A 24464-nucleotide genomic window follows, 5' to 3' on the forward strand; every position below is an offset into this window, starting at 1 on the left:
TCAATCGTGTAAAGTACGTTTTCTTAATTCACACAGTTATGGAGTTTCCTTTGTTGTGCCTTTCTCGTTTTGCTATTATGGAGAATATGAATTCTGAACTACACAGGTAGCTGCTAACCATAAAACACATTAAATTTAACATTAGTCACGCAATGCTGATGTTGTTAACATGAACAATTTGAGAACAAAGTAGGCTATAATTTGCACGGTTGCTGTAAACCGCGTTGATTAAATCTAATGAAGCTTATCATGTCGAATGCTTTTTCCCCCTTAGTTGGTCAGAACAAAAATGGATTTTACTTACTTGTTCAGAAGACATTTTCTTATGAAAATTCTTATGTTGGTCAAACTTTCAAAAAGTAAATCTGTGATTCTGCATGACAGTATCCACACAGCGCGGTGACTGACAGCAGCACTCGCCTCAAAGCACTGTGTTCATCTGCGCTGTTTCATGCCGATTTACAACCCACGTAAAGATAATAATTCCGCGAATCACTGCAGTTACAGATTTCGAACAGAGAGATGGCGACAAAGAGGAAAAGATACGGACTGCAGCTTTAAAGTTTTTTTTTTTTTTTTAAAACACACATATAAACAACATAAAAAGCTTGATTTTCATCACAGGGGGGACTTTAACATGAACTAACAACAACTCTACAGCATTTATTAATCTTAGTTAATCTCAACATTTACTAATACATTTATTTATTTATTTATAATTATATATACACAATTGAGACTCTATTGTATAGTTACCAAATATCCAGTTAAAAGGAACAAATTCCTGGTTCGGTGTTGATGAAAGGATATTAAAGCCTATTTGAACCCTAAAACAATGAAGGTTAGGAAAAACTGCACCAGTAAATACCAGTAAATTATGACTGTCTCAGTTCCACATCTGCTTGGTTACTAAACAGCGCCATCTAGTGAATTTGCATGTTGTAGTCAGTCTGTTCTTTTGATCACTTACAACACTGAGGCCAAAAGAGTTTACAAAAGATAATGGCTAAAATATCAACTTTCAACACAACCATTCTGGTTTGATATTACACAGAAAACAGTTCTACAGGGAATAGTTATGATGTGAGTGTCATAGAGTTCCTCTATTTTGCCTTGTGACATATTGAAAGAGGAAATACTGCATAGTAATGTAGCTTCCCTTGGAATAGGCTATGCAATGATGGTGTCTATGGAGCTCACAGCTTCTGTGTCTGTATTCCAGACTTGGGGAGAGTCTCCGATGTGGAATAATTTTTCACGTCCGACACGTAACCTGGGTTGTCGTAGGGGTGTGCTCGCCCCCTCAGGCTGTGGATGTCATAGCGGGGGATACGGATTGAGTTCATGACTCTCATGGGAGTTGTCCCTTGGCCTTGGCCGAGCTGGTCTTTCCTGCCACAGCTGGATGGACAAGATTCAGATGTTAGGAAAATAAATTGCACTGGCATTAGATGACATTACATGCAATCATATAATAAATCATATAAAAAAGGTAATTGCAACTTTTTATCTCAATTCAGACTTTTTTTCTCACAATTGCGAGTTTACATCTTGCAATTCTGAATTGCGTGATATAAAGTCCCAATTGCGAGTTATAAAGTTAGAATTGCGTGATATAAAGTCGCAATTGTGTGTTATAAAGTCGGAATTGCGAGATATATACTCGCAATTGCGGGTTTATATCATTGTAAAGTGTGATTCAAGTGTCTATATTTTGGGACCACTGTATTTGTGAGGTGGACATGATTTAAATGATTTACTTACCAGGCTACGCATAACATGATGAAGAAAAGGAGTAAAAGCAGAGCCGCAGCCACACATAGGATGGTAGTAATGACAACCATGGCACCAGATCTCGCACTTAGACCATCGTTAATGCTTTGAGGGTTTTGTACTGTATGAACAGATTATTAAGATATTAATTACTCCAATATTACTTAGCAGAGTGGTAATTCAAATGATTTGATATTATGAATTCTTACTTGTCTTAAGAGGAAAGCTTTCAGACCAGTTTGACGATTTAACAACAGCATTCTGGTTGTTCACATCGATAAGAAGATACTTGAAACTGTGAAAAACAAAAAAACTTAAATCCAGTGTTTAAGAAGCTACTTTGAAACTGCAGTCTTCTGACAAACTACAGTATAAGGAAAGCATTGCAGAAGAATACCAGCATTTAAGAAGTATTATACTTTTGTAGAATCTTGTAAATAAATAAATACTGCAGTCTGTGCATTATGTTGGGGATTTTTCAACGACTCGAGTCTTTCTGCAGGTTACATTGTTACACCAGTAGGTGGCGACACGTGACTGTCTTTATGAGTGAATCATTGAATTATTCACTCGATGTTTAGTTCCAACGCACTGATTAATTGTCTGTTGATTAGAAAATGGCAAAGGTTGACTTCTTTTAAAACTATTTTCGGTTTAAGGAAAAAAACAGGCAATGTTGTGTCTAAATCTAATTAACTTTTTTTAAAGCTGTTGTATAATAGAAATTTTAGACTTGCAATCGTTCTGTAGATCTGAATATCATCACAGCAGTGCAGATATTCAGCAATGGCACTTGTTCATGTGATATTGATCAAATAAAGCCATGAACGGTTTTTAACAACATCAGTAAAATTATTAGGATTTCTAAAGGTGGGGTCACATTTACCATTACTCAGCGAAATTTCATGCGTGAAATCAAGTAATTACAATAGGCATATGTTTGGCATTTCCATGAGAGAGATACAGATTTTGCTTGTGTTCAAGTTGATCAAATTCCCCATGTTGACCAACAGAAAGCTGCCTGGTTTGAAAGTGACTTCTGTGTGAGCTGTGATTCATGATTTGATACACTACTGACACTACTGAATTTAGCCTAAATTTCGCTAATGTGGTCGCATTTGTACACATTTACCAATGGTAAAAGCATTTTCATGGGCGAAATCCACTCAGTAATTCACGTCAATGGGAATTTCATGCGAGGGTGAAAAATGTCCCCATGCAGATTTCGCATCAGGTTCAGTTGGTCATGCAGATTCGTCACGTTGACCAACAGAAAGCTTCTTTATTTGAAAGTGACTTTTGTGTGAGCTATGCTTCATTCATCGTTACACTATTGACAATATACACTGAGCTTTTTTTGCAAAAATGTTGCTTATGTCACTGTGTTTTTTCAACGCTACTGACAGTAAAAGCTGTTTTTTACAGTTGAGCTAAAGGTAGTTAAAGGGTTAGTTCACCCCAAAAATGAAAATTCTGTCAGTAATTACTCACCCTCATGTTGTTCCAATCCCGTAAGACTTTCGTTCATTTTCGGAATACGAATTGAGATTTTTTTTATTAAATCTGAGAGCTGGATCACTCCTCCATAGGCTTCTTAAGGGGTCGAAACTGGCCGGACCAAAAGTTATGAAAGACATCGTTAAAATAGTCCGAGTGACTACAGTGGCTCAATCTTATGTTTATCAAGCGACGAGAATACTTTTTGTGCGTAAAAAAACAAACAAAAAATAACGACTTTATTCAACTATTCATTTCCTTCCCTGTGGGCCTTGAGTTTTCACGTAGTTATATTGCGCAAAGCTTCTAGGTTGTACGTCACACGCATCACACACATGACCAACGTCGGCCAATAGTGAGCCTGCGTGTGACGTGCAACACAGAAGCTTTGCGCAGTTTCACTACGTGAAATCTCGAGGCCAACAGAGAAGGAAATGAGTAGTTGAATAAAGTCGTTATTTTTGTTTGTTTTTTTGCGCACAAAAAGTATTCTCGTCGCTTGATAAACTTAAGATTGAGCCACTGTAGTCACTCGGACTATTTTAACGATGTCTTTCATAACTTTTGGGCCAGCCAGTTTCGATCCCTTAAGAAGCCTATGGAGGAGTGATCCAGCTCTCAGATTTAATCAAAAATATCTTAATTTGTGTTCCGAAGATGAACGAAAGTCTTACGGGGTTGGAAAAACATGAGGGTGAGTAATTACTGACAGAATATTCATTTTGGGGTGAACTAACCCTTTAAGTAATGACGACATGGAGAGTTTTGTTGGCTTTTGTAATCTTAAATCCTGGAAAATAATTAGCATTTTAGAGTCAACATGAATTGTCTTTAGAATTTCCTATGGGTTTTTAGAAATGTTAAACTGTATGTAAAATGAAGTCTGAGGTTCACATTGCATTAAAAGGTCCTACCTAACATTGGATCCATCAGGTAATATTCCATTACAGTTGGGTTCAGAACATTTCCCCTCGTTTCCGACTAGGAAGTAGACATCATTGACATTGGGGGGATCTTCACAGGGGAAGTGTGCAGCTCCAACTCTGGTCACAAAGAAGTTCTTCGATGTTGATTGGCCAAACGCTGTTGGGTAGGGTGACATGCTGAGGATGTCGGACGGTGAGGTTGCAAATTGAGTATCAAAGGTGCTGATCGCTAAAGGTGAAAGAAGTTTGATCATTTAAACAGATGGAAGCATTTGCATTAGATATTCAGAGACCTGCAACATTTTAGAACACTAACCCCCGGTTTCACAGACAAGGCTTAAGTCTAGTCCCAAACTAAAATGTATGTTTGAGCTGTATTAACTGACAGAAACTTGCTCTGACAAATCTTAAAATATGTCATTGGCATTGGTTTGTCTCAAGATGCACACCAGTAATATATATATATATATATATATATTTTTTTTTTTTAAATGTACATTTATAAAAGTAACTTAAATGTCCCAATTTAACTCATGGCTTAATCTAAGCCATGTCTGTAAAACCAAGTTTAAAATCACACACATCAGGGCTCAACAATATGGACAGCCAGTGCTACGTTCATATGAATAAATATATTAGTGCTGGGCAACGATTAATCACATCAAAAATAAAAGTTTGTGTTTACATAATATATGTGTGTGTAGCTACTGTGTATAATTATTTTGTATATAATACACACACATGCAAGTACATATTTAAGAAAATTTTGTTATTTATATATAAAATATGTATATTTATCACACAGATATTTATATTTATATATAATATAAATTATGTTTAAACTGTTAAATTGTTTAATTTTCAACACTGAAAATAATTCTGAAAACAATGCCACTTGAGCAGCAAATTCAGTGCAAAAACGATCCTTCAGAAATCATTCTAATAAACTGATTTGGCTCATGTAGCATTTCTTATTATCAATGTTGTTTTTTTCTTCTTTTGTTACATTATATGTCTTCTTTACTGTCACTTTTGATCAAATTAATGCATGCCAAAACAACAATTCCCAAACATTTAAATATTACGTGTGTGTTTGTGTGTGTGTTAAAATTCTTCTTGTCTACAAGTTGGCAGAGCGAGAGAAAATCTGTGCTATTGCCTGCAAACAAAATAAAATAAATCAATTAAATGATTGAACCCTGACCTTAATTTGTAAAGCTATTTTACCTGGAGTCAGCGCAGCTACCAGCCATATGTCACAGCCATCGCATGGGTTACCAAAAACACAATGCGGCTCCTTCAGTATTACCGTATTGCTGGTGATTTTGCCTTGTAAATCAGGTGAGAGCTGGGGCTGGAATGACCCCTGACCTGTAGACAGAAAAAGAATCATTTAAAGAGCAATTTTAAATAACCACATTTATTCTGTCACAGAATAATAGCAGGTTCAGCCCTAATTCACTTGCACTTGTCATAGGACAATGGATTGCGTTACACCTAACAACCCCAAATATTCACAGTGACAGGTGTATTGATTGAAAAACTGGGCAAGGAACAGAACATACAGGCTCAGTCTTGCCTTCTTGTGTGTTTGCCTTCTCCTGAGGCTCTATCTAGAATTCCTATGACTTGTATGAACATGACACGTGAGACGCAGGGGTGTCCAATCCTGCTCCTGGAAGGCCACTGTCCTGCAGAGTTTAGCTACAGCTTGCAACAAGTTTCTAGTATGCCTAAGGCCTTGATTAGCCGGTTCGGGTGTGTTTAATTGGGGTTGTATCTGAACTCTGCAGGACAGTGGCCCTCCAGGAGCAGGATTGCACACCACTGTGCGAAAGGCTTCAATATCACTCTACAAAGGTTCAGTGGGTACCTATACAGAATCCTAGGTTTTTGACTCAATTTTAAAGAACCCTTTATGAACCATTATGGGAAAATGTCTTAAATCATTGCATAGTACTTTCATGTTAAATGTTTTTCCCCATTTTTTCAAGTGATAAAGTATGCTTAGAGCTATTTAATTCATAACATTTGACCAAAAATAAAAAAAAATGAATGAAAACAAAAAGTATTACATTTAAATCCATCAAATAATCCCATAATGGAAACCCCTAAAAGATTATATGAAGCACCTGACAGAACGCTTTAAGGTTCCATATAGAAACTTTTCTTCTAAGAGTCTAGTCTTTAATATCTGAATTAGGTCATTTCAAAAAGTGTTCCTATGACTTGCTATAATTAATGATACTTGAACGGATAGATCACCCAAACATGTCAATTCTGTCATCATTTAATCACCCTCAAGTTGTTCCAAAACTGTATTTTCTTTCTTGTGCTGAACACAAAAAAATATATATTTTACAAAATAAAACAAAATATTGATTGTGTGCTCTATGTCGTACAATGGGGGAGGAAAGGAATTACAGCGGGTATGCTGGGCAGGGGTTGGGTGGGTGTGGGCTTCTGGGCAGGACTGGCCATCCTTCACCCGGGGATGTGCACAGATACCCATATTAATCCTAAAATCATATTACTATCTTTATTATCAGTGTTATTGTTTGGAGGAGAGGAGAGTGGTGATGAGAGAAAGGGTAAAAGATGTTAAATAACTGAATATATTAAAACACTCAACACCCCCAAAGAATATATATTTCAAATGATATGGTCTTTTTTTCTTCTCTTTCTTTACCTCGTCTATTCTTATAGTTATTTATCTGTTTTGGGTTTTTTTTTTTGGTCGATATGTGTATTTTGTCAAATTTCTGTATGTATTTCTGCAATTAAAAAAAAAGTATATATATATATATATATATATATAGATATTTATTACTTTAAAAGATATTTTGAAGAATGTCAGTAACCAAACAATTGATGAAACCCATTGGCTTCGATAGTATTTTTTTTCATACTGTGGAAGTCAATGGGGCCCATTAACTGTTTGGTTACAACATATCTTCATTTGTGTTCAGCAGAACAAAGTGGTTCATACAGGTTTGGAACAACTTGAGGGGAAGAATGATGACAGAATTTTTCATTTGGGTGAAATAACCCTCTTTTTAATAGGCTACTATATTATTTAATAGATCTGACTTAGTCAAGTTTAATATAAAAATGCATTTGTATGGTACACCTTGCAGAATCTGCAAAATGTTAATAGTTTTAACAAAATAAGAGGTAGCCTATATACAGGGCCGTAGCTAGAGGATTCGGGGCCCCCTGAAAAAATATTGATGTGGGCCCCCACCACCCTCCACCAATATCATATACTGTACAATAGATGAACATGGAGGCCCACATATAACAGAAGATGGTGATGTTGTTGTAAAACCTTTATTTTAAAATTTAAATGTTTATATAAAAATTACAACTATTAAAAAAAGCAAGAAATTGTTAAATAATAATAAAACCAATTTTTAAAAAGTAATACATTTTTTTCCCCATCAGTCTGTTATAATTCATAAATCAAAAAGTAAACATTTAAAAAATTGACAAGAATGCAGTCTAATTCAAAAAATAAAAGCATTCATTTTTTAATAAAGATAATATGGAACTGGCAATATTATTAAATAAAGCGAAGTGCAGTGTGTTGTATTCGTGTTTTCTCGATGTTTTAAATATCATCAGCCGGCAGGTCAGATGCATAATGCAATGCGTCGTGACTCGTGTAATTTCTTTAAAACTCTAGCTACAATACTGTAAAAAGACAGGAATTTAGACCACGTAATCATTCGGTCGATTGTGGCGCGCACCGATAATAAAAAATGACTGTACACGGCAGACTGTAGACGGAAGTTTTCTAATTCCCAGCGAAATAACAATATATAACCGGTCTTTAAGAACGTCTTGATCGACTGGGATACAACCACTCTCCTTGCCTCCCTCTCCGTCTTTTCCTGGCATTTCTGGTTCCCTGATTTGTTTTCTTTTCCCCGACATTTTTCAGTCAGTCAGTCTCCTGCTCTTCCACCAAGTTCATCGTTATCTTCAGGCTGCCGCCTCAACTCTGATTGGTTCTGTTCACGAGCTGGGGTGGGACTTACAATTTTATTGGGTCCATCTGATGTTTGTCACTGACTCTGACTGAATAATTAATAAATACTTTAGGTCGGACTAAACCATTTTTATGGAGGTAAGAGAAGCAGATATTTGGAAAAATATTTACCCAAATTGCACGTTTTTGTGGTTTTCATTTAAATCTCAGGCATACAACTAATATAAATATTAGAATTATTCATACTACAGGGGCCTAAATAATATAACTGCTGGATTTTGTGGGGCCCCCTGGGGAGCGGGGGCCACCTATTTTTGTCACCACCTTTCACCCCACTAGCGACGGCCCTGCCTATATATCATAAAATGTTAGTACTTCTCTGAATAAACTATTTCAACTAACAGATGTTAACATAGCACACGATCGCCAGCTGTTGTGGCCTGGATGTACACCAGTGGGCACTCTAACCCTAACCCTCTTGTTCATCGTAATTCTGTCCCGGACTACACTTCCCACAATCCTCTGCCTGGTCTCATCTCTTTTGAGTGTTCTCATGATCTTGTCAGTCCCTGCCTATATAAGCCTGGTTCATTCTGTCATTCATTGTGAAGTCTTTTGTGTCTGTACTGCATTTCTGAGCCTCGTTGCTTGTGTCTTGGTTTTGATCTTTTGTCTGTGTCTTGGACTCTGTCATTGTTTGGACTGTTTACCCTGTGCTTTTGACTACGATTGTGGATTATCCTTTCAATAAACTTCTGTGTTTGGATCCTCAACCTTGTGTCTCTGAGCAGTTTCATGACAATAGCTGATTTTATAAAAAAAAATGACTCCATTTAAAAGTAAAAAAACACTTGATTCTTAATACTGTTGGTCACTATACCTGGATGATCTGATTTTATGATCCTCTTACTTTGTTAAAACCAATTAAAATTTTGCCGAATCTGCAAATATTAAACAAATATTAAGTACATTCAGCCAATTTGTATGTCCCTATTCATCATTTTATATATTTTTGTATTGCTTATTAGGAATATTGGCAGCACTTTATTTTACAGTCCTGTTCCCCATGTGCATACTGTACTTATTATAGCAATTGCAATAACTGGGTAAAACTAGGTACTAACTCTGAACTTACCCCTAAACCTAACCTCAACCCATGTAGTTACCGTATATTAACCAGTAGTACTTTCTTAGTTATAAGTGCATGTACTGCAGCTGGAATATTTAATGACATTTTTCTCATTTTATTTTTAATTCAGAAGTGAACAAAAAATATTTGTGTATATCTATATTTGTTCTGCATTGTAAATGTGTCCCATTTCATATCTGTGAGATCTGCATTGTGACTGATAGAATCTGTGTGTGTGTTCTTGGAATGTTCTATAGTCTGATATCTTCATTCGTGTGTGTGTGTGTGTGTGTGTGTGTGTGTGTGTGTGTGTTTTAACCTCTTAAGTGTCGCGCCCCCTTTGTAATTCAAGAATGCTTTGGAATATAGATATAAGATTGGTCTTGTTTTAAAGAAGACATTTGGCAGATTTTTGTAGAAGAATTAAGAAAGTGAAACAGGAAAAAAAAAGTTATAGAAGCTTGAGTTTATGAAAATGTAAACATTTAATTATTCATATTTTATATAAAATATATTTTTTCAAAACCTGGTGGACTCTAACACTGCAAGAAAATCAAAGCCAAAACTCTGAACAAGTTGTTTAAAATTTTAGGATGATATCCCAAAAAATTAGCTTTCAGTAAGATTTTGTTTGGGCGCAGTACCAAACTTTTTCACTAGATGACAACCAGACTCCATTACTGCCCATATACGGGCGCCTCCCGTATATATGTGTTTTAAGTGATCTGAACCATTATTTCCACAATTTTCATACAAAATTTATGAAGTAGGCATCCTATTCAGTAGTAGTAAGGGAAGTTTGGCATATTTTGATATGAATTCAACCTCAATAATCACATAAAAATAACACGCATGTGCGTTATAGCTCGCTGCCACATCACAAATGGTGAATCTATAATTTTTTTCTTTATATTTAAAACATTTTCAGATCCTTTTTTTCAAAAAAATTTTTTAATGGATGTTATATTTTGAACTATTGGCATGAAAACAAACTGAGGTTTCTACCATTCTTTCACGATGTTCATGTTCATCGTTATTTCAAAATAAAGGTCTTAACACGCTTTAGGAGTATGAAATATTCTTGTAGCAAATTGATAGATACGGCTCTTCTGTAATTTATTTTGAAAATCAAATTTCACCAAATATGAAAACTACAGATTGTAAGCTTTAAAATGATATATAATTTGTCAATACAGTTTAGTATAGGATGTTACTGTTTTAAATATGTAATGGCTAACTTTTGACAAATTGATAAAAAGTTTCCCCATATTTCCCATTCATTCCTTATGTCGGTCAAATTCACCCGTGAGTAGCCTAAAGGATTTGTTACTATTTTTATGACAACCACAAAAACTTGAAAAGGGTGTACATTCCAATTTCAAGTGTGAAAGTTGTAGAAAGTTACCTTACTAGTTTAGGTATGTGGTAGGATTAAGGTATGTAGAATATGGTCATGCAGAATAAGGCATTAATATGTACTAATAAACAGCCAATATTCTAGTAATATGCATGCTAATAAGTCAAACATTGATAATTAAAATGCACTTACCTTGTCCGGTCCACATCCAGATAGACAGCAATGATATCAAACGGATCACTGCATTTGTGTTCATCTCGTAACAAGGACGCAGATAGTTTATAATTATTAAAATCCAGAGTAGAATCGCACCTAGCTGGTGTCTGAAATGCAATAATCAGCCTGGCAGATACGAATCAACTCGTATAAAAAGAATCTGAAGGGAGTGGAGTTTCTCATGAGGGTGTGTGAATCCAGGTAGAAACTGGGAGGTTCTTTGGGCACAAAAAAAGTACTTTGAAATTCCAAAGTCTTACTATTGTTCATTTGTAAGCTTTGAAAAATGCTTGAATCATATTAAAATGCTTTCTGCTTAAATATTTCTGATTTGACAGTGCCACAATTACAGTCTCAAGGTACCCACAATTGTGTAGTCACAGCAGCATGCGACCAACATATCTGGTGCTCGAATGGAAAATAAAGAAGTCGGACGAATGCTGTTTGAATGAGTAATGTTAAAGTTAACGAACCCCATTCTCACAAAACAATCACATGACGTGCATTGACATGATATCCAAAAGCAGGGGCGTGGAGTTTACTCATACAATATATCAATAATAATACAAGCAGTTCTTAATTCCTTATGTCCTTTGGGAAGAACATTAATTAATAACTTGAGCATGAAAAAAATAAAATATATTTACACAATCATATTGGTTTTCTTTGACAAACTAAGCATATTCTGCAACCCCAGAAACTGTTATAATATACAAAATTGGGTTTGTCTGAGGTAAAACCAGCTCAACCAGACCAGATTAGTCATGAAGCATATCAACTTGTTTATGGTCAGACGTCATTGACATTTTCTCTAAAGTTCTCTTTCTGTTAAACGCCTATATGTGAATGTGTAAAATTCAGAATATATAATATTAGCAAAGACTGAACTGGTGAGTTGAAATCATGACATAGTAATAATACAATATCCATAACTTCATAGTGGTGAATTAGACTATGAACTATGGCTATTAACAGTATTTACAGAGTGGAGAGAAGTAGCGCTGCTCTTTTTATAAATACTCTGCATTTAAGAAATGTGGTATACATGACAACAAGGTTCATTAGTGACTAATGAACAGTTACACTGCTAGTCCTTTCAGTATTTTGTTATTATTAATATTTTGTTTATGCTGAGATTATTGCGCATTTAGATGAAAGTTAAACATTAGAAATTAGAGACCATTTGTGTCAAAATCCTCAAATGAACTTTGTTTTAAAAAAAAATCATATTTTGCCACTTTAACTGGGCATGTGTGTACTTTTTATAAAAAAAATAAAGTAAACTATTATATCTATTATTATGATGTGTCTCCATAAATGAGGTCAGAGAAACAGCATAACTACAGGATTTGCAAAAAATATTTTTTCAGGTTAAAATTTTCTGGTCTCAGACTAAGACTTTTGGACCCATTATATATTTACATATATATATACGGATGGACTTATCTTCAGTGGCACCATTTATTTTCAAGTATTAAAGCTGTATCTTAATGCCATCTTTTTATAAATGAAAGCCAGTATCACTAATATTATAGCTACTGATGTCTCGATGAAAATGATTTCCCCCAAAATTTTAAACATTAGGCTTCAAAAAATATAAAAAACCTTTAATTTAAGTGAATTTAAAACAATCCTCACTTAAACCCCTAATAAATGTCATTTACCTGTACCATACAGAAATTGAATAAGGTTATAAAACAGTCCGCACTGCATCAATTATAAATGAAATATAGATTAATCCTTATCAAAGCTACAAGTCAAGAGCAGTTAGTAATTTTCTCTGTTCCCTTTGTTCTTTAGGTTAACTTTACTGACATTCAGAATTAATGGCTCCTGTCACTTTAAGATCTGTCGCTGCTGACAGGATCTCATGCATCTCATTCTCTCACTACTATTTACTTCCATTTAAGATTTTATTTAACTAATTTAAGACTGTTCTTGTGAGGATGCTCGACAAAACTGACATTTTGGCATAAATGTGTGTGTTATTGTTCGTTCAAGCGCGAAAGAGAACTCGATACTGGCGCGCGTCTTTCTGTGCGTCGTGTGTGTGCGCGCGCGTGTGTCAGGAGGACATTCACTGACAGCGCGTTCTCTTTTGTCTTGTCGCGCATGAGTGGTTTAAAGCATTTGCGTGAATAAGAACATGGTCATAACCCTAGCTAAAGGATGACAAAAAGAACGGATGCTGCGATCGCATGCGAAAATAATCATTTTTTCCTCACGGCCGCACGCCGGAGATCCGGCACGGTGCCGGAATACTTTAAGCCCTGAAATATATATATATATATACAGGTCCTTCTCAAAAAATTAGTATATTGTGATAAAGTTAATTATTTTCCATAATGTAATGATAAAAATTAAACTTTCATATATTTTAGATTCATTGCACACCAACTGAAATATTTCAGGTCTTTTATTGTTTTAATACTGATGATTTTGGCATCCAGCTCATGAAAACCCAAAATTCCTGTCTCAAAAAATGAGCATATCATGAAAAGGGTCTCTAAACGAGCTATTAACCTAATCATCTGAATCAACTAATTAACTCTAAACACCTGCAAAAGATTCCTGAGGCTTTTAAAAACTCCCAGCCTGTTTCATTACTCAAAACCGCAATCATGGGTAAGACTGCCGACCTGACTGCTGTCCAGAAGGCCATCATTGACACCCTCAAGCAAGAGGGTAAGACACAGAAAGAAATTTCTGAACAAATAGGCTGTTCCCAGAGTGCTGTATCAAGGCACCTCAGTGGGAAGTCTGTGGGAAGGGAAAAGTGTGGCAAAAAACGCTGCACAACGAGAAGAGGTGACCGGACCCTGAGGAAGATTGTGGAGAAGGACCGATTCCAGACCTTGGGGGACCTGCGGAAGCAGTGGACTGAGTCTGGAGTAGAAACATCCAGAGCCACCGTGCACAGGCGTGTGCAGGAAATGGGCTACAGGTGCCGCATTCCCCAGGTCAAGCCACTTTTGAACCAGAAACAGCGGCAGAAGCGCCTGACCTGGGCTACAGAGAAGCAGCACTGGACTGTTGCTCAGTTTTGCATGTCATTCGGAAATCAAGGTGCCAGAGTCTGGAGGAAGACTGGGGAGAAGGAAATGCCAAAATGCCTGAAGTCCAGTGTCAAGTACCCACAGTCAGTGATGGTCTGGGGTGCCATGTCAGCTGCTGGTGTTGGTGCACTGTGTTTTATCAAGGGCAGGGTCAATGCAGCTAGCTATCAGGAGATTTTGGAGCACTTCATGCTTCCATCTGCTGAAAAGCTTTATGGAGATGATTTCATTTTTCAGCACGACCTGGCACCTGCTCACAGTGCCAAAACCACTGGTAAATGGTTTACTGACCATGGTATTACTGTGCTCAATTGGCCTGCCAGCTCTCCTGACCTGAACCCCATAGAGAATCTGTGGGATATTGTGAAGAGAAAGTTGAGAGACGCAAGACCCAACACTCTGGATGAGCTTAAGGCCGCTATCGAAGCATCCTGGGCCTCCATAACACCTCAGCAGTGCCACAGGCTGATTGCCTCCATGCCACGCCGCATTGAAGCAGTCATTTCTGCAAAAGGATTCCCGACCAAGTATTGACTATTGAGTGCATAACTGAACATAATTATTTGAAGGTTGACTTCTTTTTTTGAAGAAGGAATTTTGGGTTTTCATGAGTTGTATGCCAAAATCATCAGTATTAAAACAATAAAAGACCTGAAATATTTCAGTTGGTGTGCAATGAATCTAAAATATATGAAAGTTTAATTTTTATCATTACATTATGGAAAATAATGAACTATCACAATATGCTAATTTTTTGAGAAGGACCTGTATATATATACACTCACCGGCCACTTTATTAGGTACACCTGTCCAACTGCTCGTTAACACTTAATTTCTAAGCAGCCAATCACATGGCGGCAACTCAGTGCATTTAGGCATGTAGACATGGTCAAGACAATCTCCTGCAGTTCAAACCAAGCATCAGTATGGGGAAGAAAGGTGATTTGAGTGACTTTGAACGTGGCATGATTGTTGGTGCCAGAAGGGCTGGTCTGAGTATTTCAGAAACTGCTAATCTACTGGGATTTTCACGCACAACCATCTCTAGGGTTTACAGAGAATGGTCCGAAAAAGAAAAAATATCCAGTGAGCGGCAGTTCTGTGGGCGGAAATGCCTTGTTGATGCCAGAGGTCAGAGGAGAATGGCCAGACTGGTTCGAGCTGATAGAAGGGCAACAGTGACTGAAATAACCACTCGTTACAACCGAGGTATGCAGCAAAGCATTTGTGAAGCCACAACACGCACAACCTTGAGGCGGATGGGCTACAACAGCAGAAGACTCCACCGGGTACCACTCATCTCCACTACAAATAGGAAAAAGAGGCTACAATTTGCAAGAGCTCACCAAAATTGAACAGTTGAAGACTGGAAAAATGTTGCCTGGTCTGATGAGTCTCGATTTCTGTTGAGACATTCAGATGTTAGAGTCAGAATTTGGCGTAAACAGAATGAGAACATGGAACCATCATGCCTTGTTACCACTGTGCAGGCTGGTGGTGGTGGTGTAATGGTGTGGGGGATGTTTTCCTGGCACACTTTAGGCCCCTTAGTGCCAATTGGGCATCGTTTAAATGCCACGGCCTACCTGAGCATTGTTTCTGACCATGTCCATCCCTTTATGGCCACCATGTACCCATCCTCTGATGGCTACTTCCACCATGTCACAAAGCTCTAATCATTTCAAATTGGTTTCTTGAACATGACAATGAGTTCACTGTACTAAAATGGCCTCCACAGTCACCAGATCTCAACCCAATAGAGCATCTTTGGGATGTGGTGGAACGGGAGATTCGCATCATGGATGTGCAGCCGACAAATCTGCGGCAACTGTGTGATGCCATCATGTCAATATGGACCAAACTCCCTGAGGAATGCTTCCAGCACCTTGTTGAATCTATGCCACGAAGAATTGAGGCAGTTCTGAAGGCAAAAGGGGGTCCAACCCGTTACTAGCATGGGGTACCTAATAAAGTGGCCGGTGAGTGTATATATAATGCATAAAAAAGATTGTTTAAAAAAAAAGTCTCTCATACTCAATGCCACATTGTTGTTTGATAAAAAAAACCAGTAGTTAAAACAGTAATATTGTAAGATATTACATTTTAAAATAACTGTCTCTTTTAAAATGTCATTATTCCAGTAATTGCAAAGCTGAATTTCCAGCAGCCACAAAATGTTTCATTAAACGACAAACACAACTATTCCCTTTGCGGTTTATTTAAAAAAATACATATTTACAACAGAATAAAAGTCAATCCTGGTCAAATTATTGGTAACACTTAACTTAAAGCATTTCATTATAATGTGCACTATGAATACATTTATAGTGCATTATACAGAATTATATCTTTTCAAAAATAATTGTAACCAAAGTATTGTTTGTCGTGTTTTTCAATGCAACCTTTTCTAAAGGTGTGTTCAATGAATAGATAAGTATTAGGATATTATAACTGAGATTTCAATTATTAAAAAGATTAAGGTCCATTACAAGCATAATTAATGCTTTAAAAACACTTTTAAAATGCATTATATATGAAGGCTTCAAGTAAAGCATTACCAAATTATTTTATCGACACTCCAGTGAAGAAAAACATACAGCCTTTCAAAGGTCCAAGTCAAGTGTTGAACATCAGAACATATCAACCTCAAGCGTTTAACATCAACCAGAAAGGATGCCAGAGCACTTCTGAAACATTTCAAACAGTGTTGTCAGAACACGATTTGATAATTGTTCTCTGCTTGAGGTGTTTTTGGCATCACATGGTAATATATGCTGGATATTTCCATTCCTTCATTCGTTCACCTCTTCCCCATGATGAAGCTGGGCACTTCTGCATCATCATCTCGTTCCTCTGCTTCAGAAGCCGAAGATGACGACGACGACTCTGAGCCTGCTGACACAAACACCGCTTAGATGAAAGATGAAATTACCTAAACTCGAGGTGTCAATCAAAAACAGCAGTAATAAATACAGTGGCTATATTAAATATTCACATTCATGATGTTACAACACTGAAGCATAGAGGATTTATTTGGCCTTTTGCCAAATCAATTAACTGTTAACTATTATTAATATAAGAATTATATAATATTTACTGCTTATATAAGATACCTTCCTGTTTTAGCTCAAATAAAAAAATTAAATTCAGTAATACCACAGAACATGACCAAGGGAGTGAAAAATGTATTTTATTATCTCTAACCTTCTTTCTGGCTCTCCATCTTGGCTTTCTTTGCCATCAACTTCTTTTGCTTCAACTTTTCCCTAAATGAGACCAATTGAACAATTGAGATTTAGAAACACAAGAGAGAAATTAAGAATCTAGAGATTCTATAAATCTGAATCAAACAAGACGGTATTTGGCAAACCTCTTCTTTCTGCGTTTGGCTGTCCTTTCCACAGCAGCCTCTTGGTTTTCTTTCACCTTCGCAATATAATCTTCATCCAGCTTTTGCTGCAAACGTGAAAGAAATGAAATTTGAACCAATATTAGTTATACTCCATCTTGAAATATATATATTTTTTTACTCTTGAAAACAGACCCCATAAATACTTAACATTTTATGGTAACACTTTATTTTACACTGTCCTTGTTACATGTACTTAACATAGTAATAACAGTAAATTATGCATAATTACATGCAACTAATCCTCAACCAAATCCTAATCTTACCCTAATCCTATAGTAAGTACATGTAGTTACTTAATATTACTTAGTACTTAAACACATAATTACACAAACAATGCCACCTTTAAATAAAGTGTAACCCATTTTATTTTAATAGAGCGGTTTAAAGTCTTCTGAAGAGACACGACTGCTTTATATAATAAAGAACAGATTTAATGTAGTCTTTTACTCACATATAAACATTACACAGGCAAACTCAACTCAATATTGATTGTCACAGCAACAGCAAAATGTGCATCCTCTGTCTGAACCCAGAGCTTGAGAGAAGAGAAGATCCACCGCTACTGACGCCACACCCAAATTCAGTTATTTAATCCACTACAAATAACAGGTAGAACTGCATTCCATCCCTGCATATGTTTGGGTTGCTTATAATGTTCATCTAGGTACACAGTGTGTGCCATTTCACCAGATTCATAACTTCATTTATACATCTAAGCCAACACAGGAGACTTTGTAAACTGTTGTTCATCTGATTACTCGATTAATCGTCAAAATAATCGACCAATTACTCGATTACCAAAAGAATTCTTAGGGTGTATTCACACCAGGAAAGTCCGATAGTTCGCTTGCTTTGGTTTGTTTTTTTTTGGTACGGTTCGCTTTCACACTGCTCTTTTTGGAAGTGAACCAAAATTTGTAAACAAAACCACACGTGTGCTAAGGTTGTCCATTCATTGGACAAGGATTCTCAAGTAGGGAAATCAGGAAGTGCAAAAAGGGCTCAGCATGGAGATATTTCGTACTGCAATTTTTGTTCTTTTACTAATTTTGTGTTATTCTGTATAAACGCAATATGAAGAAACTAATGAGTATCATATGACACAATGTCATCTATACGATGTTGTAATTCGGATTTTGAGAAGACGACGATGTGCTGCAAGACGGTTCCGGCAGAGAGAACATGCTCTCATGTGCGCCTACATGCTGACAGTGGCACTGCGCAGAAGACGGATAAGGTATAAAGTTTTCATTCATAGAGAGGGGCTATGTTCACAGAGCAGTGCTTTCTTGCAATTGGGTCGGTTCATATTCACACCGTAAACGAACCGTACCAGAGCTCGTTTGGAACCGTACCGAGACCACCTCTTCAGCTGGGTCTCGGTTCGATTGTTTGGTCCGCACCCGAGTTCGATTGCTGTATTCACACCTGCCCAAAAGGTCCGCACCAAGGGGGGAAACGAACTAGAGTTCGATTCAATCGAACCAAACAAGGCAGGTGTGAATACACCCTTAGTGACATCACTAGTGTAAACTGAACTAGTGACATGCATACACTGTAAAGCAATTTCTAGTTAATAATCATATGCTGTAGTGGCTTTCCAATAAGCCAGGGCAAGGTAGTAAGATGTTCTTCACTCATAGTTTGGAAAAAACAATGTCCACACAAAAATATAATTTAGGCTACTGGTTTAAAAGCCCATGGAACCATTCGTTCCCATCACCTGTCCCCCCTGATACAACCTCGTAAGTTAAACATCATGTGATATTGAACCGGTGACCTACACCTACACCACTGGTCCACACCGCCATCTAGTGGTTGAACAATCATTTATTTTGTCTCCTACATGTGCTTTAGGCAAAAATAACTCTACCTTGTCAGATATTCGCTCCAGGAAGTCTTGTCTCTGATACTCTCGACGGCGCAGATGTCTATACACATGGAATTCACCACTGCCTGCGCCAGCACTGGAACCTGAGAAAATCAAACATAACAGCACTCACTAAAGACGCATGTACATCCCTGAAGAGTGGTGGGGCAGAGTTAAATGAAAATAAATGACAAAATAAATCAATTCTGTTATCCTGACATTATTTGTGTGGGCAGAAATTCTGGGAATGTTGGAATCAATGGACAGTAAAGAGTATGTACTAGACAAAATATAAAACCATATGAAAACTTGATATTACAACAACATAGTAGGGATGAGTCACAATTGTTGAATATTCAATTAGTTGATTTTATTATAGAATATCGAATAGGTTGTGCGATAATTGTTTTTTTTTTTTTTAATCCTCATGTTTTCGGTTCTGATGCGGTGGTGACAGGTTCATGTAACCAGAGAGTGACGCTGCCAATAACGCATCTAAAAGATGTCAATCAACTCTCAGACAACAGAAGATGACACACATTGTCTCACACCAGAGCACGTGAGCGGAGTGCTAATATTTCCTCCAGAGTGAGAGCGGCTTTCTGGAGATTCTGCTCCGCTTACTCAGAATGCCCTTCTTTACATGCTGGTTAGATAATATGTGAAGTAGTGAAGTAGGGCTGCCTGTGCACGACTAAAGTTTTTTGTCTAGTCGACTAGTAGTAGTTCATTTAAGAAATTAGTCCAATCGCATATTTATATTAATTTAATTACTTGACTATATTATGGGAGAGAATACTAAACCATAATGAGCGTTTTCGTAATATATTGCCAATTCCGCATCTCAAGCGCACGCATAAAACTTGCAAAAGTAATGATTATGCATGAGAAATTTTAATTATTAATAAACTAGTGTTTTCTGTGTCAGTGTCGGCTGCAAAGATAAAGTTGACGATGCTGACTCGCCATCTTCGCAGTAGTGAACGCGCCAATAGAGAGAAATGCACACTTCATACATTAGCCTACATACACAGAGTAGCCCATTTCTTTAATTGTTTTGTTTAAAAATAGACATTTATATATTATATATTTATCTATAGATATATTTCTCAGGTCTGTGAGGCAAGTAGCTTATATGCTGAGTTTCGATTCATTTATGAGACGCGCTCCAGTTCACGCGCCGGCGCCTCCGTGTCCTGATTATATTGTCTGCTATAATTGCTTCTTATTTATTACATCCAGGCAATTGGTTGATGAAACATTGATTAAAATACAATTTATACAAAACGAAATTCACTTTAAAGAAAGGCTTTCTACAAAACAAAACTTCATTAAGTGGCCAAAATCATGTCTGACCCACTCCAAATCTGTCTCCCGATATATTGGGCATCTTATGATCCTATCTTACTCATCTCATGTGGTTCCCTTTTCATATTATCAATATAGATGAAATAAAAAACAACAACATTATATTATTTAAACATAAATATGAAATGTAGGCCTATGTTTAAGTTTAAAGGGCATATTGCAGGTTAGAGGACCCAACGAGTCAATGTATAGAAAAATAATGTAGGAACTAGATTTTCTTTAAAATATACTTATAAATACGCTACAGAAGCTTCTGGAGTCGTTTTTGTGAGAAAATTTTACTTCCGCGTCTGAAAATGGGCGTGGCGGGCGTGACGTAACGGGCGGGAGAGTGGTCGATTCAAACAACAGGAAAACAATGGATCGCAATGACATTTCGGACGCTGAGGAAATACTTACTCGTATGACAGACCACAGCCATACAATTATGAGCCTGCTATGCTGCCAAGAGAGCAGGACAGGACAGGACAAATGTCAGAGACAAATTGAGTTGTGTTATGAGAACCAGTGGAGAACAAGATAGGTGCTTGGTGAGAGACGTGCTTATAGATATACACGTTCGCTAACGATATACACGGTGCTCACAATAATTGTACAGATTATTACCATCGTATATCAGGCCAGCAGACATTAGTATGTTTAGGGTAGATTTATACTATAAAATGTATAAAAACTATACTTGAGTATATTTCTATTGTACTAAAAACATACCCAAGTACATTTTTAATACATATTTTTCACCTGGGTTATAACATAAACAGAAAATTAAAGATTTGAATATTTAAACAACCTGAGTAATTTTGTTGCCTCTATTTAGGGCATGACTACCTATATCACACTATTTCATGCCATTGGTACAGTATTAGACGATCAATATTTTTGCTTCGGCATCCCATGTTGAACTCCATCATATCGCCGGGATGATAATCCTCCGATCTGAAGTGAAAGCTACACACGACCGCGTTTCTCGAAGCCGATGCGGAAGAGAAATCCCGTCTCTTCACCTGCACACACCGCACCAGGCACGAAAGATATATAGCATAGCACCGTCCCTTTTCTTGTTATGGAAACCTGTGGACTCGATGTCCTGACAGGCCGGAGTTTTTGCAACCTCCACAAACAATAATTTACCATGACGATGATAAATTAAAATACAAAAACTACCGAAAACACACTGACTCACGGCCGCTCTCACTGAATACCAGCCTACTCTGCACTGAGCCGAGGCTGAGGCACTCGTGACGTAAAATGACGTGATTTTGAAAAAAAAGCTTATTAAGAAACATTTTAAATCCTGCATTATCTTTTCATATGGTATTTTCATACAAGGTTATATATTAATTTAGTTTTTTTTACCTGCAATATGCTCTTTAAGTTACAATTAAGCATCACACCGCTCCGCTCACATGCTCTGGTGTGTAGCCTATACACGCATGTGGTACAGTGAGCACACTAACCTAACTAACCTTACGAACCTAACTAACCTAACGAATCTAGCCGCGTGCATGTGGGGGAGGGGTGCGATTTTCAAATAATAATCTAATAATACCCAGCAATCTTCGAATATTATTTTTGCTTGAAATGCCCATCCCTACAAATTAGATAAACAAACATATTGGGTCATTCACTGTTAAAGGGTTAGTTTAACCAAAAATTAAAGTTCCGTCATCATTTACTCACCATCCCGTTCCAAACCCGTAAGACTTTCATTCATCTTCGAAACACAAATAAAGATATTTTAATAATATCTGAGAGCTTTCTGTTCCTCCATTGCCAGCTACCACTTTGAAACTTCAAAAAGTTCATAAAGAGATTGTAAAACTAATCCATATGAATTGAGCGGTTTAGAGCAAATTTAAAGAGATACGATCGCTTTATATGATGAACAGATTTAATTTATGCATTTATTTACATTTAAACATTCATCAACTTACACATCAGTTCTGGTAAACGGAAGCTCAAGCTCTTCAATTTTGAATGACAGGGGATGAGTAACTGCTGAGGATTTTTTTTTTTTTTTTTTTTTTTTTTAGCCTGTCACAAATCCTGAAGACAGCTGAGCACCAATGGCATGAGTTTGGGAATGGACTACCTGTTGTTGCAGCCAATGGCAATATGGGGAAAAATTGTGCAAGTGGTTTAAAAAGAATACTTTGAAAATGCACTACCCAAATAACGTTACTCTGAAAGTGCTTTTTGAAGCTTAGTTATTCAGCGGCTCCGCAACATCACTACGGAATCCACAGTGAAACATACAGACACCTGGTTTCTGATTCAAGACCGAATGATTCTTATTATGAGCGGTTCTTTTTTTTAGTGAATCAAAACACTTGAATTAAACACGCTTGTGAAACATTCAGATCGTCCCCGAATTCATTTCACTCACTAAACTGGAATTGCAAATTATTATTACTTTAGCCACGTATGACTGACCCAAGAAGTGGTACGCTATACTGACCTTACAATTCGTGAGATCTAGGCTAGGCTATATGATTGTCAAGAATTTATGTAATTGAAAATTAATGATGTTACCACAACCACACGTTTATAATATATTTATGATCGATAATTGAGTATTTGTAAATACACTTTTTGCAAGAATTGTATCAAGTTTAAAAGTTTATTTTGCGCTATACCGGCCCTGCTGAAACCTGTAGTTATCTCAATTGGAAACATTTGCTGAGAGCACTACACGCAAAAAGTATATTTTTTCTATAAATATTTCTAACTCAAAAGTACTAAAATAATCATTAATAGTCCTATTATTAATAGGGCATCTGAGTCTTTCAGGGGATTCGAATCTTTACATGTCTTACGATTCCCATGGCTAGATCTGAGAGAGTAAACAAACGGCACAAACCCATCACATCCCGCACAAACTCTGGTGGAGCGCGTGGATTCCAGTCCTTGGGTCTCTCTGGTATGGGTGCAGGTTTATCCTTAAAAAAACACACACAATATAAAAACATAGTACTGTTTGGTGTGCAATGCAAACAGTTCGGTAGCATCATTAACGTTCCTACTCCATGGAAACCCGCTAGTTTGATGTAGCAGTAAAGCGTAACTCACGGGATTTCGCATCAATCTCTCCAACTTCAAGCGCTGCTCCTCTGCTGGAGTTTTGGCGATAATAAGAGGCTGAGACTCTTTTCTAGGAGCTTTCCCTGATCGGGCATCTTTCTTCTCCTCCGCCATGATCCTTCCAGTGTCTTTTTCTTCGAGGCAGGTTTGAGTTCTTCTTCTGTTCATTTGTGGCAGATCACATATCCACATACTGCCACCTATTGGACTGAGGTGGATCTACATCGTTTGTAAGTATGTAATAAATAGCACGTCTGCACGTGCAAATGACTGGATAATTGTGCATTGGTAATATAAATAAAGTCTCAGTCTGAGTTATTATATCAAATAAACATGTAATAGGCCTATACAAGAAATGAAATAGAAAATCAACCATGCATCCTCCAGATGTTATGACCATAATCTCCACTAAAATGACCATAGTTTAAACATGTTTTTGGACATGTACCAATGTAATTATTAGGTAATATTCCACTGGTGTTTTTGAGGTAGGCTACTTTGACTACTAGTCTATACCAAACGGTCGGTAAATCTGTTTCGAGTGAATCGGTTTGTTCTTGCGTCTCGTCTCCGCTCGTCTCATATGCAGCGCATAGATGCAGCGTTGGAAAATCCGAATCATTGGTGGTGAATCGGTTCGTCTCAAACTTTCCGGTTGAGTGAAGATGTGACGATTCACTTTGCTTTCCATATTTACTTGCGTTATTTTTATGATTTACTTCATTAGTTGTTCATCGAACCCTGTGTGAAATGATTACACTGGTTGCGCGTGCGTTTAATTAAATGCC

General features: G+C 37.0%; 2 protein-coding genes across 2 annotated transcripts; both read right to left on the reverse strand.

The window, feature by feature from the left end:
- Positions 1 to 640: 640 nt before the first annotated feature.
- upk3b (uroplakin 3b) lies at positions 641 to 11242 on the reverse strand. Its single transcript, XM_056252863.1, has 6 exons — positions 10866 to 11242; positions 5424 to 5567; positions 4185 to 4425; positions 1983 to 2068; positions 1765 to 1894; positions 641 to 1401 (listed from the first exon to the last, which is right to left on the reverse strand). The coding sequence occupies exons 1-6, from the start codon at positions 10927 to 10929 to the stop codon at positions 1197 to 1199; spliced, it is 870 nt and encodes a 289-aa protein (XP_056108838.1). The 5' UTR covers positions 10930 to 11242; the 3' UTR covers positions 641 to 1196.
- A 5066-nt stretch (positions 11243 to 16308) lies between these two features.
- On the reverse strand, positions 16309 to 23835 carry prkrip1 (PRKR interacting protein 1). The gene is made up of 6 exons (XM_056252888.1): positions 23665 to 23835; positions 23456 to 23534; positions 19231 to 19331; positions 17316 to 17401; positions 17150 to 17211; positions 16309 to 16837 (listed from the first exon to the last, which is right to left on the reverse strand). The coding sequence occupies exons 1-6, from the start codon at positions 23788 to 23790 to the stop codon at positions 16746 to 16748; spliced, it is 546 nt and encodes a 181-aa protein (XP_056108863.1). The 5' UTR covers positions 23791 to 23835; the 3' UTR covers positions 16309 to 16745.
- Positions 23836 to 24464: the final 629 nt, after the last annotated feature.

This window comes from Rhinichthys klamathensis, unplaced genomic scaffold (assembly GCF_029890125.1).
Source record: "Rhinichthys klamathensis goyatoka isolate OS25496 unplaced genomic scaffold, OSU_Roscu_1.1 h1tg000099l_1, whole genome shotgun sequence".
NCBI classification, from domain to species: Eukaryota; Metazoa; Chordata; class Actinopteri; order Cypriniformes; family Leuciscidae; genus Rhinichthys; species Rhinichthys klamathensis.

Excerpts from the sequence above, each read along its gene's own strand:
- prkrip1 (XM_056252888.1), bottom strand. The coding sequence starts at position 23,790 with ATGGCGGAGGAGAAGAAAGATGCCCGATCAGGGAAAGCTCCTAGAAAA. Across the intron at positions 19,332-23,455 it reads GTTTGTGCGGGATGTGATGG|GTTCCAGTGCTGGCGCAGGC; the intron begins GTTTGTGCCGTT and ends TGATTTTCTCAG. Across the intron at positions 16,838-17,149 it reads GATGGAGAGCCAGAAAGAAG|GCTCAGAGTCGTCGTCGTCA; the intron begins GTTAGAGATAAT and ends TTGTGTCAGCAG.
- upk3b (XM_056252863.1), bottom strand. The coding sequence starts at position 10,929 with ATGAACACAAATGCAGTGATCCGTTTGATATCATTGCTGTCTATCTGG. Across the intron at positions 2,069-4,184 it reads CCTGATGGATCCAATGTTAG|TTTCAAGTATCTTCTTATCG; the intron begins GTAGGACCTTTT and ends TGTTTTTCACAG. Across the intron at positions 1,402-1,764 it reads ATCATGTTATGCGTAGCCTG|CTGTGGCAGGAAAGACCAGC; the intron begins GTAAGTAAATCA and ends TTGTCCATCCAG.